The sequence below is a fragment of the Hipposideros armiger genome, unplaced genomic scaffold (genome assembly GCF_001890085.2).
Source record: "Hipposideros armiger isolate ML-2016 unplaced genomic scaffold, ASM189008v1 scaffold_1368, whole genome shotgun sequence".
Taxonomy (NCBI): Eukaryota; Metazoa; Chordata; class Mammalia; order Chiroptera; family Hipposideridae; genus Hipposideros; species Hipposideros armiger.
Genome location: NW_017732718.1, coordinates 75,698 through 91,281, shown reverse-complemented (window position 1 = coordinate 91,281; position 15,584 = coordinate 75,698). Strand labels below are relative to the sequence as shown.

General features: G+C 56.6%; 2 protein-coding genes across 2 annotated transcripts; both read right to left on the bottom strand.

Annotated features, from left to right (window-relative positions):
- Positions 1-572: 572 nt before the first annotated feature.
- GDI1 (GDP dissociation inhibitor 1) lies at positions 573-6,723 on the bottom strand. Its single transcript, XM_019633678.1, has 11 exons — positions 6,370-6,723; positions 5,104-5,211; positions 4,864-4,963; positions 4,585-4,719; positions 3,910-4,108; positions 3,508-3,639; positions 2,891-2,990; positions 2,275-2,446; positions 1,838-1,982; positions 1,669-1,723; positions 573-1,579 (listed from the first exon to the last, which is right to left on the bottom strand). Exons 1-11 carry the CDS (start codon positions 6,412-6,414, stop codon positions 1,427-1,429), a joined length of 1,344 nt encoding a protein of 447 aa, XP_019489223.1. The 5' UTR covers positions 6,415-6,723; the 3' UTR covers positions 573-1,426.
- Positions 6,724-7,113: 390 nt separating this feature from the next.
- ATP6AP1 (ATPase H+ transporting accessory protein 1) lies at positions 7,114-14,804 on the bottom strand. Its single transcript, XM_019633677.1, has 10 exons — positions 14,594-14,804; positions 14,218-14,344; positions 11,790-11,864; positions 11,333-11,526; positions 10,796-10,836; positions 9,866-9,951; positions 9,192-9,427; positions 8,538-8,585; positions 8,225-8,456; positions 7,114-7,993 (listed from the first exon to the last, which is right to left on the bottom strand). Exons 1-10 carry the CDS (start codon positions 14,743-14,745, stop codon positions 7,784-7,786), a joined length of 1,401 nt encoding a protein of 466 aa, XP_019489222.1. The 5' UTR covers positions 14,746-14,804; the 3' UTR covers positions 7,114-7,783.
- Between the last annotated feature and the right edge of the window lie 780 nt (positions 14,805-15,584).

Sequence of the window (15,584 nt, the reverse complement as noted above, 5' to 3'; positions counted from 1 at the left end):
CCATTCTTGGCATTAGTCCTACTCAGTATTGCCATCTCGATCCTCTCTGCTTGCTGCCCTCCATCTCCAACGTCCCGCGCCCGCTCTCTCGGTTCCCCGTCCGTTTCTTGACATTAACACCAAGCCCAAGACTGGGTTCCCAGTCCTACTTCCTCCTCCTGACCCCAAGGCTGGACCCACGTGCCCTCCACTTCCTTGATGTTGACCCAGCCCAAGGCCAGACCCCACACCTTGCTGCCTCCCTGCCTGAGGCCTGCCCCTAGCTTCCCCAGCTTCTACCACTTAGACCTTCACCCATTTCCCCAGTACCATGAGGCTGGGCCTGGGTCCCCTCTGCTTCCTCCTCCTTAACCTGGAGGCAGGAATCCTGCTCCTTCCACTTCAACCTCCACCCCAGGCCAGAACCTTCCCTGTTTCCTTCACGTTGACCCCCAAGTGTTTTCCTGAAGAAAGTGACATTTTTATAGCCATCAGGAGGCAAGCTTAGGCAGAGTCCCAAAGTCATGACAGCCCAGGAAGCCAAGGCCCTGCCCAGTGCCCAGCTTTTGGGAAATAAAGCTAAAGATCTGGGCTCAGGTTTCAACACAGTTTTATTGGGAGGTTTTGTTTTCTGTGAAATACACTAGAGGTTGGGGAAGGGCACACATTCACTTTGCAAGATAAGGGTTTCCCACCACTAAGGGAAAGGTGTAGGGCGGGGCACACTGGGGTCTGGATCCATTTTCCCACCTCCTGCGTTGCTCACATTTCTCTCTCTCTCAGCAAGTACCAGAGGACACAAACAAAAAAAACAAGAAACAAAAACAGCAAACTCCACCTCGGATGGGGCCATACCCAAGCCCTCTTCCCTCCCAGGCTGCCCAGGTGGCCAGGGGAGCTGCTCCACAGCCCCAGGCCTCACCAGCAGACGGCAAGGGAGGGGCACAGCACTCCCTTCTCAGACAGGGTGGGCAAAAGTTAATAACTTAGAATAAATTAATGGGGTCGGGGGGAATGCAACTTTGTGCTGGGAGGGCCCCTTCTCTCCAACACGCAAGAGAGTTGGTGGGGGGAGGCAGGGGGCATCTCCAAAGGCCACTACAGTAGGGGGTCAGCGGTGGGGGCAGAAGTAAGCTTTCCTCCCCATTTTCCCAAACAGAGCAGAAGAATTAGGGGTGGGGGGAAGAGATACACACAAGGAGAGGAACCCTCTTTTCCCAGGATAAGGAAGGGCCAAGAAAGAGGATGCTATCGAAACCCCTGTCTCCCAAACCATCACTAAGGTTAAGGATTTGGTCAGTGTATCAATGAGGTGGGTGACAGGAATGTGGTGGGGGAAGCAGAGAATGCTGGAAATAGGGGTGCCCAGCCACGCCTATCTCCCCAGTCCTGGAGAACAGACACGAGTGGGGGGAGAGGGCACCCGGGGCTGGGGGAGGGTCAGCAATCACTGGTCAGCTTCTCCAAAGACATCGTTCTGTTTGCGCTTCATGTTCTCAAAGTCAAAGGCGGAGCCTGCCATGCGCTTGTAGATGTCTTTGATGTCATTGCAGGTTGTCTCAAAATGTGTGGTAGCATCATAGGAGCAGGAACAGAACACCTGAAAACAGCCAGAGCCGGGGCCCAGAGTGAGTTGGGCTGGGGCCCTGGGCAGGAAGCCAGGAGCCGGGGCCGGGACAGGCTGCTTACCTGGCTCTCAGAACCATCATCGATGGGCTCATACAAGTCACTGATAGCCACAAACCTAAGGGGCAGATGGAGGGGAAGGGTCAGGCCTCAAAACCAGCCTGGCCCTCACTGGTACCGGTCCCCCACTCCCCAAGCTCCTTGACTCCCTTCATACCCCCCGGCCACTCACTTTTGGTCAATGGGCTCCAACAGCTCCAGGGCCGGTTCGACCTCCTTTTCGGGTTCTGCAGTCTCCACCGTGGTGCTGGCGATGGCAATGTACTTGCCCTGAGCAGCCACGTTGTGTGCGTAGGAGATCATGCACACGTAGATGTCTGCCCACAGAAAGGGCTCATTAACTCGAGCACACAAAGGGCTCCCGGGGGCTGGGCTCAATTCAGGCCTACCTGCCCCTCTCCAGGCCCACACAGCAGGCAGCATCCAAGATGCCACTCTCATGAAAGGGAAGAGTCCGAGCCACCCAATCCCTAGGAACCCAAGTATTGGGGACTATGATGTGGGTCCCCCTTCCTCCATGGAGGGATCAGGCAGAGAGCCCCAAGGCTGATGGGAAGCGGCAGTCACCCCAAAGAACACACTAAAGGAAGTCAGTGGGGCTTGGCCTACCTGACTTCCTGTTGACCTGGTTTTGGGGGATGATGATTTGGCAAGAGTTGGCATCGTTGGTGTTCTTGATGGGGTGGCTGAGGATACAAATGATGCGGATAACCTGGCCAGCCTTCCGCACACGGTCTGGAACGTAGCTGGGGTCACAGATCAGCTGCTTGCATCGGGCCACCTGTGAAAGCAACGGAAAGCCCTGTCCCTATCCAATCACCGCCGCCCCGACATGGTTGTGGGGATGGGCCCACAGCTAGGGCTGGCAGCTCCGGCAGGCAGGCAGGGCACTCCTCAGAGCTGTCACCACCGACTGTAGCATACAACTTCATCCTGCATCTCAGGGAGGTATACCCCAATATGCAGAGCTGGGCAACACCCTCTGATGAGACGCTGTGATCAGGAACACTGCCTGGACTACTGACACAGCACTAGGGCTGAGTGATACCTCACACCAACAGGAATGGATATGTAGTCTCCTTCTGGAGCCCCAGTACCCCGCCCGAGGCCCTCAGAGCTAAGTAGCAGCAAACCCAGCACAGCTGGGGTCACTGGGAAGAGGGCCTCTAACGAGGGGAACAAGCCCCACCCAGACCATCATGACTGCACTCTGGGGAAGGCTTACCTCTCCCTCAGACTGCACACCCACCACCTTGCCATTCTCCATGATGATGTCGTCCACAGGTTTGTTTAGCATATATGTCCCCCCATAGATGGCACTCAATCTGTGGTGGGGAGAGTGATGGTGAAGTTCCCACCCAGGAGAAACGAGGACCAGTGCCACTGCATCCTCCCGCTACCAGCAGTGGGGTGCAGAGAGGGCTGCCCCAGGCAGGCAGGGCTCAGGAGACCCAGTGGTTCTTCCCAGCTCTGTCACCCACAACATCCTGCAAAGGGCTAGCATAAGGGTGGCATGAGGGCACAGCTCCTCACGGAAACGGTCTGGGGAACAAAACAGAGGGCTCTGGAGAAGCCCTGACTCAAAGTTCCAAGGCCCCCGGCCCAGTCACAGTGCTGCCTGACTCAGGCCAGGAGCTGAGTATGCCCGATCTGTGGGGGTCCAGCTCTTCAGCTCTGCAGGTCAAAGCACTGTGGCAGCGCCCATCTCCCAAGGAAAGTGCCAAGTAAATGAAAAACACAATGGGAAAGTATAAAATGCTACAGAAATGCTCAAGGGTGCCATTTCCATTCTTGGCATTAGTCCTACTCAGTATTGCCAACTGAAAGAAGCCATGCCCTCACCTTGCAAAGCCCTGAGGCAGCTCACCAAGGCCATAGAGTGGATATAAATATGGGCTCTTGCCATACCGGGCCAGGGACTCGCTGTACAACTTGATGCGGTTGATGGTCTCAAGACAGGGCTGATCCAGGTAGCTGGGGGGACAGGGTCAGGAGAAGAGGCTCCAATAGCAACACCCCTGGCTCACCCCCACCCAGACACCAGGCCATATCGCCCCCCACCTTCAATGGCCTGGGGAAGATTATGAGTTAAAACACAGGGAAGGAATGGAAAAGGCAACATGTAAGTGTGTGACTGACTACAAAAGACGTGCAGTGTAGGCCAAGGGAGCAGCAGGCAGCAGTGGGGAGGGCAAGGTTCAGGCTGGGCAAGGAACAGTTTGCCATGCCAGCTTCTCAGCTCACTCATCAGTGCGGTAGAGCGCCAGGGCGTGGCCAGTGAAGTCGATGACATCCTGCCCCAGGTCAAACTTCCGGTAGACTTCACGCATGCTGGTGCTCTGGGGATCAACGCCCTCAAAGGTCTTGGGATCGTTCTCATCAAAGTTTGCCACAAACACCAGGAACTTGCGGAAGCGCCGTTTCTCAAACATACCCATCAGATCTACAGAGATGATCAGGAGACCCTTCACACCACGGTACGAACATCTCCTTCCCACTAAGCAGGCCAAGAAAGCAGGTACCCTGGTTCCCAGCTGAGTTCTCTTGCTAACCACTGTGTGACCTTAGATTAACACCCCTCTGCCCTTGTTGGCCTCGGTTTCCCCATCTCTACAAAGAAGGGGTTGGGCTGGACAGGCTCTGAGGGCCCTGCAGGCTCTGACACTGGAGGATGTGTCACTGGTCAGGTGAAAGCCCTGTCAAAGGCTGAAGTCTTTCAAGGAACTCCCCTCCACATCCCCTCTGCACGTGGAACTTCCCTCCCGGCAACCAGGGAGGCACAGCCCAGGGTGGCAGAGGGAAGACGGAGCAAGGGGCTTCCCGTACTGCATGGAGAATGTGACCTTGGGCAAGGGGCACCCTGCTCTGGATGGCTGCCCCCGCCCTCAGGATTCTCTGACTCAGGGGACCCGCACTCACTGGAAGCCAAGGCTTCAGTCTCCGTGGATGGCACTTTGTAGATCTTGCCCCCCTTGTAGACAAAGCTGCCCTCTACCACCTTGAAATCCAGGTAGCGCGTCACCTCTGTATACAGTAGCATCTTTACCAGTTGCCCTGCAGGGCGGTGAGGGGAAAGCAACAATGATGATCAGCATGGCTCCTTCCAGAAGCTCTAGCTGCTCAGGCTGCCCCTTCTATGGAGCCCAACCCTCCTTTGGTCATCCCAATCACCCCCAATACCTCATTCATCTCCCTCACCATTGGCCATGAGGAATTTGGGGATCAGGTCAACATTCCAGTCTCGGCCCCTGCCCATCGACTCAGGGGGCCCCTCCAGCAATTGAAAACGCTTATACAGCTGCAAGCAGGAGGGAGAGAAAGAAAGGCACCTCAAAGACCACCCCTCCCTCACTCCCCTGCCCAAAGAACCTGGGGAGCTGCTTCAGTGCCCTATGTGAGAGATTGACAAGGGACGGGCCTTGATGCGGGTGGCCTCACCTCCTCCAGGGGTGTGATGGAGGAGCTCTCGCCCCCATAGTAGGGGTTCCGGTCCATGTGCAGCACTTTCTTCCCATTCACGGACATGATGCCCGACAGGATGCACTCCTGGGGAAGAGGTGACATTTGCTGCACTCCCACCTGCCCACATTCCGAACAGCAGCCCTGATTTGTTCCCCACCCCACAACTGGAGACGAAAGCAAAGCAAATGGACAGCTCCTTCCACCCCAAGCTGGTTGCCTCCCCTAAAACTGGAGGCAACGGCTTCATCCAACCAGTCTCCTTTATAACCTTGCTGGGTAAAGGAGTAAAGAAAAAAGAAATAGCGGAGCCATGGAAGAAGAGTGTCCAGCAGATGCGCGGAGAGTCTTCCAGCAACTACCACGCTAAGAAAATCATCTATCTACATAGAGTAGCAGGAAAAGACAGGTGAGACACAATGAGCAACAGAGAAGACCCAGCTGGACAGTGAAGCCCCCCCCCACCCCGGAAGGGAAGTGAAGCACGGTTCTGGAATCGCAGGCCCCACCCTGGGCTGCTCGGTCCTCCAAGTTGCCCCTGACCCAGGCCTTCCAGGCCCGGGAAGAGGCTTCTGCGCCCCAACTGAGGGAGATGAGCCTCTCAGGGGAGCGGTCCAACGGGGTTTGAGGGAAGGGGAAGATAAACACCCTCACCAGTTAGTGTAATCAGCCCAAGGACAAAGGCTGCAGACACTAAGCCTGAGGTCTCCATGGGAAGACCAGGGTGGGGTAGCGGAAAAGTGGTCAGTGCCCCCACTGCTGCTACTTCTGGAATATTCCCTGGGTCCCCTGGCCACATAAAAAGCCGGGGAGGCAGGATGAGGACCCACTCTGGCAAAGCCCTCGGACCCGAGGTCCTTGTACTTCATCCCCACCAGGATTAGCGCAAGATGGGAGGGGATGCTGGACGGGTGACGGGTGCAGGCGATGGGCAGGGGCCAGGGGACACTGGGGGGAGGGGGGATCGGGCCGAGGGGAGGTGCGTTTTCCCTGGCCGAGGTGGCATGGGTCCAGTGGTCAGAGCCCCGGGAAATCGAGGAGGCGGAAAGGAAGGGGGTCTCTTTTTGGAAATGGGGCCACAGCGGTGGGTAGAGGTGACGTCGCGAAGGGGGGGTGGGCATGGGGCTGTTTCTTCGGGAACCCGACCGCCACGGATGGCAATGATGGGAGGATGGGGCCCGGGGCAGTAACACCGCGGGGAGGAGGGGGAGATGCGGGAGCAAGGGCGCCGGAGGCCGCACTTACGGTGAGGCCGGTACCCAGCACGATCACATCGTATTCCTCATCCATGGTCAGAGCTCGGTGCCAGCGCCGTCGGCTCCTCCTCCTCCTCCTTCACCACAGCCGCCGCCGCACTGGACCAAAGATGGCGGCGCGCCGGCTCCGCCCGACCCCTCCGCCGCGTCAAAGAGTCCCGGCCCCTCCCCACGCCCCGCCGCGCCCGGCCCGGGCCACCGCCTTCTAGGCTCGCCTCCCGGGAGGGCTGCCAAGGCCAGGGTCCCAGCCCCAGCACGGCTCCGCAGGCGGCGCCACTCTCGGAGAGCCCTGTGGGGTGTGGGGCGGGGCGGGGCGGGGCGGGCCGGTGTCCGGTGCTGCGACCGAGGGATCCGTGCGCGCGGGAGCCTCTCGCGCCCGCCCCGCCCTTCGGGAGGCTCGGCGCGGCCCTGATGGTTAGGTGCTCCCGCTGCGGCAGCCGGGGGTGCCCCCTGGGGACAGGGGGGCAGCCATTGTCACTACCGTCTCCCCCAAGCGCTGACCACCCCCGCCCTTCCTGCCGACGCGCTGCAGCCCCCTCCCTACACTAGCCGCTCAGGAGCCCAGCTTGCTAAAGACCCTCCAGCTCTCCCCTAGCTCCCCCGGAGAGGCAGTCCACAGGACCCCTAGAGGCCTTCCCACCACCCCCTTGGCCAGCTACATCTGGGCTCCTCTCCCGCAGCCCTCAGCCAAGCGCATTCGTCATATCCAGTGCAGAAATGAGTGACAAGAAGCTGAAGCATGGCGACCCTTCTTTATTTTATTAGGAAGGAAACCCAACGAGCAGCCCAGGCTCCTGCCAGGCACTCCAGGCAGGAACATGCCAGAAACCCAGTCAGCACACCCAGCACACCCAGCCCACCTGCCGTGGAGGTCCCTTCCTTCTCAGGCCACAGAAATAAACCCTAATGTACTGCTTATTGTTAGCACAACATCACCAAAAAACAGTAACACCAGCCAAGCCAGACAGTTAAATAGTATTTATACCCCACCCCCCAACTCAGGGAACTCCAGCTCCTGGCTGCTGCAGGGAGCCCCAGAAAGCCAGGGAAGGAGCACTGACTACACAAAAGCACTATAAACAGCGAGGGGTGAAGGTGGAGTGATGAGAATAAATAAGGAAAAGGGGGAAGGAGGAACGGGCATTCAAGTCCCTTCCCCTCACAATCACCAAGCCTGGGAGATCTGTCTACTATCTATGCAGAATATGTACACCTTGTTGGTAAAGATGGGGGATGGGCAGCCCCAGGGAAGCCCCTCATGGGTGGAACAGGGAGCAAGACACGGCTGAGGGAACTGGGGTTCATGCTATGGAAGACAGGAAGCCCTTCGGTGCACCATGCCTCGAGGTGAGACAGCGACAACCTGGACACCATCACACCCTCAATCCCCCATGGGCACCGAGTCACACAATCTGGGTCAAAGTGATGGCGGGGCCCTTGTGGTCATCAAAGCGGTCCATCGTCTTGAGGCTGAGGATCATGTGCAGACCATAGGTGAAGATGAAAAGCATGAACAGGGAGGTGAGCAGCCCCATCCAGATGCCCGGGGAGAAGAAGCCAGCACAGTCACTGGCATAGGAGAACTGCTCGCCCTTCACGTTGAAGGCCTGGATCTGGGGAACAGAAAGGACTGCGTGACCCCACAGAGAGAGAGGGAGGCCCAGTAAGGGCTGGGGTTCCCGAGTTAGTGGGTAGTCCAAATTTCACGGGATGGGAGCACCGTTGGGACAGGATTCTAGACTACATTCCTGAGCCCAAAGGATGCTGAGACTTCAGGCCTCTAGTCCCTCCCCTCTCTGCCAGCACCTTGCTACCTCCAGCCTGGGCTCCTCCCTGCTCCCTACCTGGAAGTCCTCAAGAGTCATCTGCCAGAGAGAGGGCTGTGTGCGAGGCACAAGGAGATTGTCGTTCTTGCTCAGACTGCTGACGTACTGGCAGTGGAAGGAGTAGATGCTGGGCCCCGTGACCTCGGAGGCATTGAAGTAGACCACGGACCCATTGCTGTGGATTTCCAGGCGCTCCATGGTAAACCAGTGCCGTGCTGACACTGGGTAGAAGCGGTTTACCAGAATGAACCTGCCGGAGGCCGCGGGATGTCAGGCAGCTGAGGAAGCCAGAGTCACGCCAGTCCACCCACACCTTAACCCTCAGACTCACTTGAATGTCACCGTGGTACCAAAGAGTTGTTCATAGGTCAGCGCAAGCCTACAAGGCCAGAGTAAGAGGCAAGTTGTTAGGCTCTGGAAGGGCCTTGAGCATCTTAAATCAGGTTGCTCAAGTCTGCTTCTACCTAAGCTGCCTGGGTCTTCACAGCCACCTGAAGAGGCAGTGCCCCCACTTGACAGATGGGAAAACTGAGACCCCGTCACATTTTAGGTCAGGAACCAGCACGCAGGTCCCCCACCTCCATCTGAAGGCTCCTTCCTCTGGATCCCCTGAGCCCACTGCCCCTCCCCCTTTCAGCTCCCCCTTGGGGTCACTGAGATGCCCAGGTTGGGCTTTGGGGGTGAGGGCAATTTCTCTCGCCACACGGTAAGGGTACGGGAGCCCTAGAATTCACTGGGGCCTGGTATGCGCCCTCGTGTAGTCACCTTCAGGTTGCTCAAGGGAGGAGGTGTCAGGTTCCCAAGTGACTGGGAAGTATGAACAACCAGGGTCCCAGCCAAGGACTAGAGGGCATGGGGAAGCAGAACTCTGAGCACCCCCGACTTCAAGAGCCCTCCACCAGTCTCACCCTATATCACCGGCATCCCCAGAGTGAACATCCCCAACACATACACCCACCTGCAGTGGCAGGTACTTTGCCCTTACCTGGCAAAGGAGTCATTCCAGAAGGAGCCAGTCAGGTTGAGGTCCTGGACCCCAAAGGTCATGGGGGTCAGGTCCTTCCACTGGTTCCCATATACCACCGTGAAGTTCTGGGCCCAGAACAGGATCCGGGGAGCAGTGTCATTGTAACTCACAGGTTGGGTCACAGCTGACACTGGCTGGTTTTGCAGCAGCTGGCGGCCTAGCCCCCCAGCCACCATGGGTACATCACGGGCCACCTGCAGAAACAGCCCACAAGCCTTCTCTCAACAGCCCTGGGAGCAAGCCTCAAACCAAGTGGCCTGCCCTCACTGTCCCCCCAGGTACCCTCTCTACCATCTGTAGTCCCACCGGTCATACTCTGAGGCTCTTCCTCCAGGAAGCTTTCCCTGGCTGGCCCCTAAGCCTTTGTGATATTCCTAGCCCCTCCAATTTAGGAATACTTGGACTTATTGCCCGAGCATGCCAGCCTGTAAGACTGATAGGGCAAGATGGAAAGCTGCACCTGGAAGGATTAGGCAGGACTTTACGATTCCTATTCATCCCCCCTGACATCGAGCCAGGGGAGAAGCCAGCTCCCATCAAGACACTCTACTAGGAGCCATCCACCCCTCCAGGCTGACTCACCATGCAGCCTCTGCCCACACCTCCCAGAGCCCCTGAGGAAGGGCACGTACCCTGGAAGGGTGGACTGCCGTGAGGGCTGCTGTGTATGGGACATCTTCAGACTTGAGTGTGCTCAGCACCTGCCCAATAACCTCATCTAAGGGGCAATGGGAAAAACAGAGAACCAGGTCACAGGCAGACGCTAATGGCAACACTCCCCACCCGATGTTAGAAACCATCTGACCTTCACAAGCAGAAGCCAGCAGAGGCAAGGTCATGCCCTTCCATGTCCCACATCAGAGTCCTCTCTTGGTGGCACTAAGTGAGATCACCTCGTTGAGGTGGGAACCACCAGGTGTCTGGACTATGAAGTCCCCCCACCCTTGGCAAATGGCATGTCCTCTATGGTGGGACACTGAGACCCTTGAAGAGCCGGCTCCCATCAACCTTCACTAGTGTTTTCAGTTTCCATTAAGGATTATTCCTAATAGCAGCTGCTTCTCATCCCGTCCACCCCCAGCCTCCACTGGGACACCTGTGGCCTAAATCACCAACTCCCTAACGTCAAGCCCTAACTATGGGGAATGAGGAAAGACAGAGTTATAAGAAATTCCAAAGCTACCCACAGAAGGTTTTGATGACCTTTCCATGAGGAATGATTCCTTTATAGCAAGAAGAGGACAAGTCTTCAGAACTGGTTTTGGAAATGTTGCTGGTCTATTAAACCCAAAACTACGGATTCACGCTGCCTGAGTGGTAACTGGCTCCACAGGCTCCTGCACAGAGGACCCCTAGGTGCCCCAAAACCTTTGCCAGGCAGGGCCCAGCTGGAGAGGGGTGAGGCCTGGGGGGCCAGCATTTCCTTGCTCAGCTGCCAGTTGTTCCAAGAAGCAGGGCTGCTGCCCTAGGAATGAGGAGGGGCTGAGGAGCAGTAGGCCAGCACTCTGCAGCTGAGGGCTGGATAAGGATGGAAAACGTGTACCCTTCCTGACCCCACTCACCATTGCCTGTGAGGACTTCCCTAGGTGCCATCAGACCCGAGCTATGGAAGAGACAGAGCATTAGAGCCCCTGCAATCCACCATCCGGGGCCACATCCCCTCTGCCCCTCCATGCCATATCCTTCTCCACTAGTCCCATTCACCTAGCAACACTCTAGCTGGGGGCTTTGGGAGCCACGTTCGCTGCTCCCTCCACAACTTGTGCTCACCTCATAGCCCTGCCTGGAATCCCTTGCCCCACCCGGCGCTGCTTCACAGTCCTGCTCATGTCCCTGCCACCTGCTGCGTGAATGGGTCCTGGCTAGGCAAGTCGGCTCCCCATCACCAGGGCCCACGTCTCTCTCGTCTCTGGAGGCCCGACAGGCCTAGCTCAGTGTGGGCATTGACTCCTGAGCCACAGCCCAGCCAGAGGCTCTTCCTGCCTCTTCTGGCCAGAGTGCACCTTCTGGAAGGGCTTCAAGGTTCTCAATGGGAGGACTGTCATCTTTGAGTTGTGCTACCAGAGCCCAGAGCCTTGCAGCTGCAGGCTAGGCCATACCTGGCTGTGTAGGGCAGGCGGATGAGAAGCAAGGCTGGGAGGCTGGCATTGAGCTTCAGCTCCCGCAGGGTGGCCAGGTCCACGTGCAAGGGGCTGGCCCCGAGCTTCTCCTGCAGGTAAGTGGTCAGAGTGCTGACCGCATACCAGTCGACAGCTGGAAGCACCAGAGAGGAGGGGGCCAGGTCCAGGGCATTCTGGGGACAGAGAAGAGGTGGGGAATGAGTTAGCAAGGGACCAGTACACCTGGGCCAGCCCCCCAAACCTCTCTGGGAAGCCACACCCACACAGGAATCTCATTCCGGGTCAGAAAGAAAACGCCCCATGCCCTTGGCCTGACACTCAGGCCTTTCTACTCCCAAAGCCAGCATCTCTGGTTCCTAAGGGGACAGTTCTTATTGTGCTGGGGGCGGGGGTACAGGACAGCTCCCATGGCCCTCAGCTGGGAGAGGACTCTTACCTCCAGGTTAGAAAAGGCACTGTCCTGCTTGTTTCCAAACACACCGCCATATGCCGTGAAGTCCTCAATGCTCAGCTAGTGGGGAAGCAGGGAAGACAGACTCAGAAGGTAGAGTCAGGGCCAGGGCAGGGGGCAGACACCTTCCCTGAACATATGCAGGGCCAGCAAAATCTCATTTAGAGCCAGATGTGGTGTGGTCGAAAGAGCAAGCAAGGGCGAGTTTGGGGGTGGGGGTGGAAGGTTCCTCCTTTTTTCTTTAGCACCCTCCAGGCAGGGTGAGGGTGAGAAAACACGGAAGGCAGTCATGCGGCTGGGGGGAAATCTGCGGGCAGCTGATTTGTGGTAACCTCAGGAGTAAGAGTCAGCTGCCTGCCTGTAGACAAGAGGAACTGGGTAGGGAAGAGGGAAGCTGGGGAGGGGGCTGGGGGCAGTTAGAAACATTTACTGCATGCCCCCGCAACGAAATCAAAGAAAAGGAGAACCTGCATGCCAGCTGCAACAGCTTGAGCCACCTAAGTCCAGTCTGGATGGAACATTTTTTAAAGGAGGGTGAGAAGTCCCCCTCCCCATCTGGTTTTGGTAGAAGGGGAGAAGGATGTGAAAATCTTGGAATGTGCTGGAGGAAGCACTGAAGTCTTCTGAGCTCTCTGGACCACAGTAACCCCGACACCCATCCCCTTTCCTCTGCAACCTAGACATGTCCTTCAACTCCTGCCCCTCCACCACAGCTCCCAGCTTCCTCTGGCTTTTCCCAGCTAGGCCTAGGGGAGATTGTAATCAGCTTTCCTAACCTCATTTTGTTTAGTATACACACTTGCCCAGCGTCCTCTCGCTTCTGGGCAGGAATCCTGACCCTGTTTGGCCACCTGGGCTCTCCTTCTGAAAGCCCAGGAACCACCACTATCTCTTCATAGCACTCCCTCCTCAAAATAACCCACGGCTTCCTGCCACATTTAGAACTGCGACTAACCTTTTTCCCTCCTCATCACCTGGCTACTGCCTGACCACTTCCAGCTCTTTCTCTCTCACTACACTACAGCAACACCAGCTCTCCCATGGGCTCACCAAGAGCATTCCTTGCCCAGGGCCTTTGCACCTGCTGTTCCCTCTGCCAAGAACACCCTTCCCCCCATAGCCACATGGCTCCATCCCTCCTTCCATTTAGGTCTTTGCTCAGGTATCACCTCCTCACTGAGCCCTTGCCTGATCACCCTTATCTTACACAGGGTTTCAAGCCACTCCGGCCCCTTAGCCTGCTGCTTTCTTCTCTAAACACTATAGCACTGACATTATGTCATATACGAAGTTAGCATTTACTTGTTGCCCTCATGAGAATGTCAGCTTCCTCAGGGTAAGAGCTTGGGTTATTCTGCTCACTGTTATGTCCCCAACATTTAATAACTGGTACATAGTAGGCAGTTCATATTTGGTAAATGGATGAATGCCATAAGACAGGTGGACCCCAGCTAGATGTTTTACATGGATTTTAAGAACTGCTCCTCACAGCCCTCTGATGTAGGTGTTATCTTCATTTTACAGATGCAGAAACTGGCATTCACAGATTATTCCACATGTCCAAAGGCTGGTTAAGTAGTGGAACTAGAACCGATTTCCAGTCAGACTACATTATGAACTATCTCCTGGAGGGACTACAGGCCAGCATGACTGCCACAACCTGCCCACAGAGTGACATAGCAAGACCACAAGGGGAATGAGCCATACAGGCCACCAACAAGGAAGGGACAAGCAGAAGCCCGATAACTTCCAAACACCAAACCCACACTGCTCTAGAATCTCCTCATGATCTACATGCCCGCTTTGGGGAGGACAAAGAGACCTGGATGGGAGGGAAAACAGTGTGCCGGTTTATAAGCACGAACTGGGGGAGGGGGTTATCCGACGGACTCAGGCTGGAACCAATTGTGGTGTACATAAACCAGTCCATCACTGCACCTCTACAAGCCTTAGTTTCCTTGGCAGTAAAACCAAGATAATGACATCAGCTCTGCACAGTGCAAATGAAGCAACTCAATAAGTGATCGTTTTTTGATTATCTCTATTATGATCATGGAGTTAGAATCACAACTCTGCCACCCATTAGGTGTGTGACCTTGGGCAAGTCACTTCCCCTCCTTGGGCATCATCAGTCTTCGCATCTGTAAACAGGGTCGATAGTCCCCACCAGAGTACAGTAGGTCAGATTAAGTGTTTGGTACTCAGTAGGCATCTGGACTCTGACCCCTTGCTTCCCCAATCAAGTTGGTGCCATTTTCGGGCCTTCACCATTCCCATTGAACCTTCTTCTACAGGCCTTCTCAAGAGAGGAGCCACACCTCCTTGCAGTTGAAAGAAGGTCACTGAAGCGTCCCTTGTGGGATGGGCCTCAGTGTCCTGGGACCAAGGCTCGAGAGGGCTGGGGCGGGCGCACCTTGTCCTGCAGGAACAACAGCACATTGCGGGGGCCCAGCTCCAGGGCGGGGTCTAAGTAAGTAGAGAGCTGCATGTCGCTGGTGATGTGGCCCTCGTGGGTATCGACCGCAGGAGCCCACAAGTCCCTGTCGGGGGACAGAAGAGGTGCTGTCAAGCGAGAGCCCATGGCTTGAGATCTGAAGCCCATGGGCTCCCAGCTTGATGCGTGGGGCCCGGAAATCTGACCCTACCCAGTAGCTACGGGCCGCCGAACAAGAAACAGTACCCTCTGGGCCTCGCTGCTCCTCGCCGAGGACAACCCTGGAGTTGGGCGAGGGCACCTCAGCCGCTACGGCGCGCAGCGAGGCCCGCCCCGGCGCACCCTGCTCGCTCACCGGTCACTCGACCACAGCACGAGCGGCACCTGCTGCTCCGCCGCTGTCGCCGCCACCACCACCAGCAACAGTGGCAGACACCGAATCTGCCACAGCGCCGGGGCTCGCTGCGTCCTCGCCGGCACCCGAGCCGCCGCGGTCACCGCCATCATAGCTTTAGCCTCGACTATCTCGACCACCGCTGCCGCCGCAGATCAGGTGACCGTCGCCCCCGCCCAATCTCCGCCCCGCGCCACCATTGGCCAAAGTGCAGGCCCGCTGTCCAGGGCTGTAGATGATTAGACAAGGCGTATGCCACTCCTGGCCACTCCTTTTTACTGATTGGCTGTACGTGTCTCCAAGCACGCACGTTCCTGGTAGGAAAGGGGGCGGGGTCAAGCTCAGTCAGCTCCCACCGCGAGTCGGCTGTCCCGCGGGTTCGGACAGTACAGGACAGGCGGGGCGGGGCCAATGGGGGGCCAGGGAGGGCGCCTCTCTACAGGTCCCTACACGAACGGCTTCGCCTCTGTTTTAATCTTTCTGCTTAAAATTGCAAGAGTAGTTAATTTTTCCTGCAGATGGACCCTCTGTGGGGAGAGAAAAGGGCCCAGGATAGCGTCTGGAGGTACACCAGCACGTACAACAGGCAGGGAGGAGGGTCCATTGGAGAAATCCGAGGAGCATCAAAGCAGAGGGGAAAACCCAGGGAGAATCTTGGTTTCAAGGACACCGTGATTAATAATGTCACTGTCAACTGCTGCCAGGAAGCAGGTAAGATGAGGACAGGAAACTGTTTATTGGACTTAGCAATAGCTAGAGACTTGAGCAAGAGCGATGTCAGTGTGAGGAAACAGAGACACGGTGTAGGATTGCCCTTTCTCGAAGTTTGCCTTAAAGAGAGGAAAGAGACAGAGTGACAGCTAGAGTCAGAAGATAGGAAACACCGCCCCAAGTGAATTGGGAGACTTTTATCTTTTTCTGTGCCTTTTGTTTTGTTTTGTTTTGTTTTGTT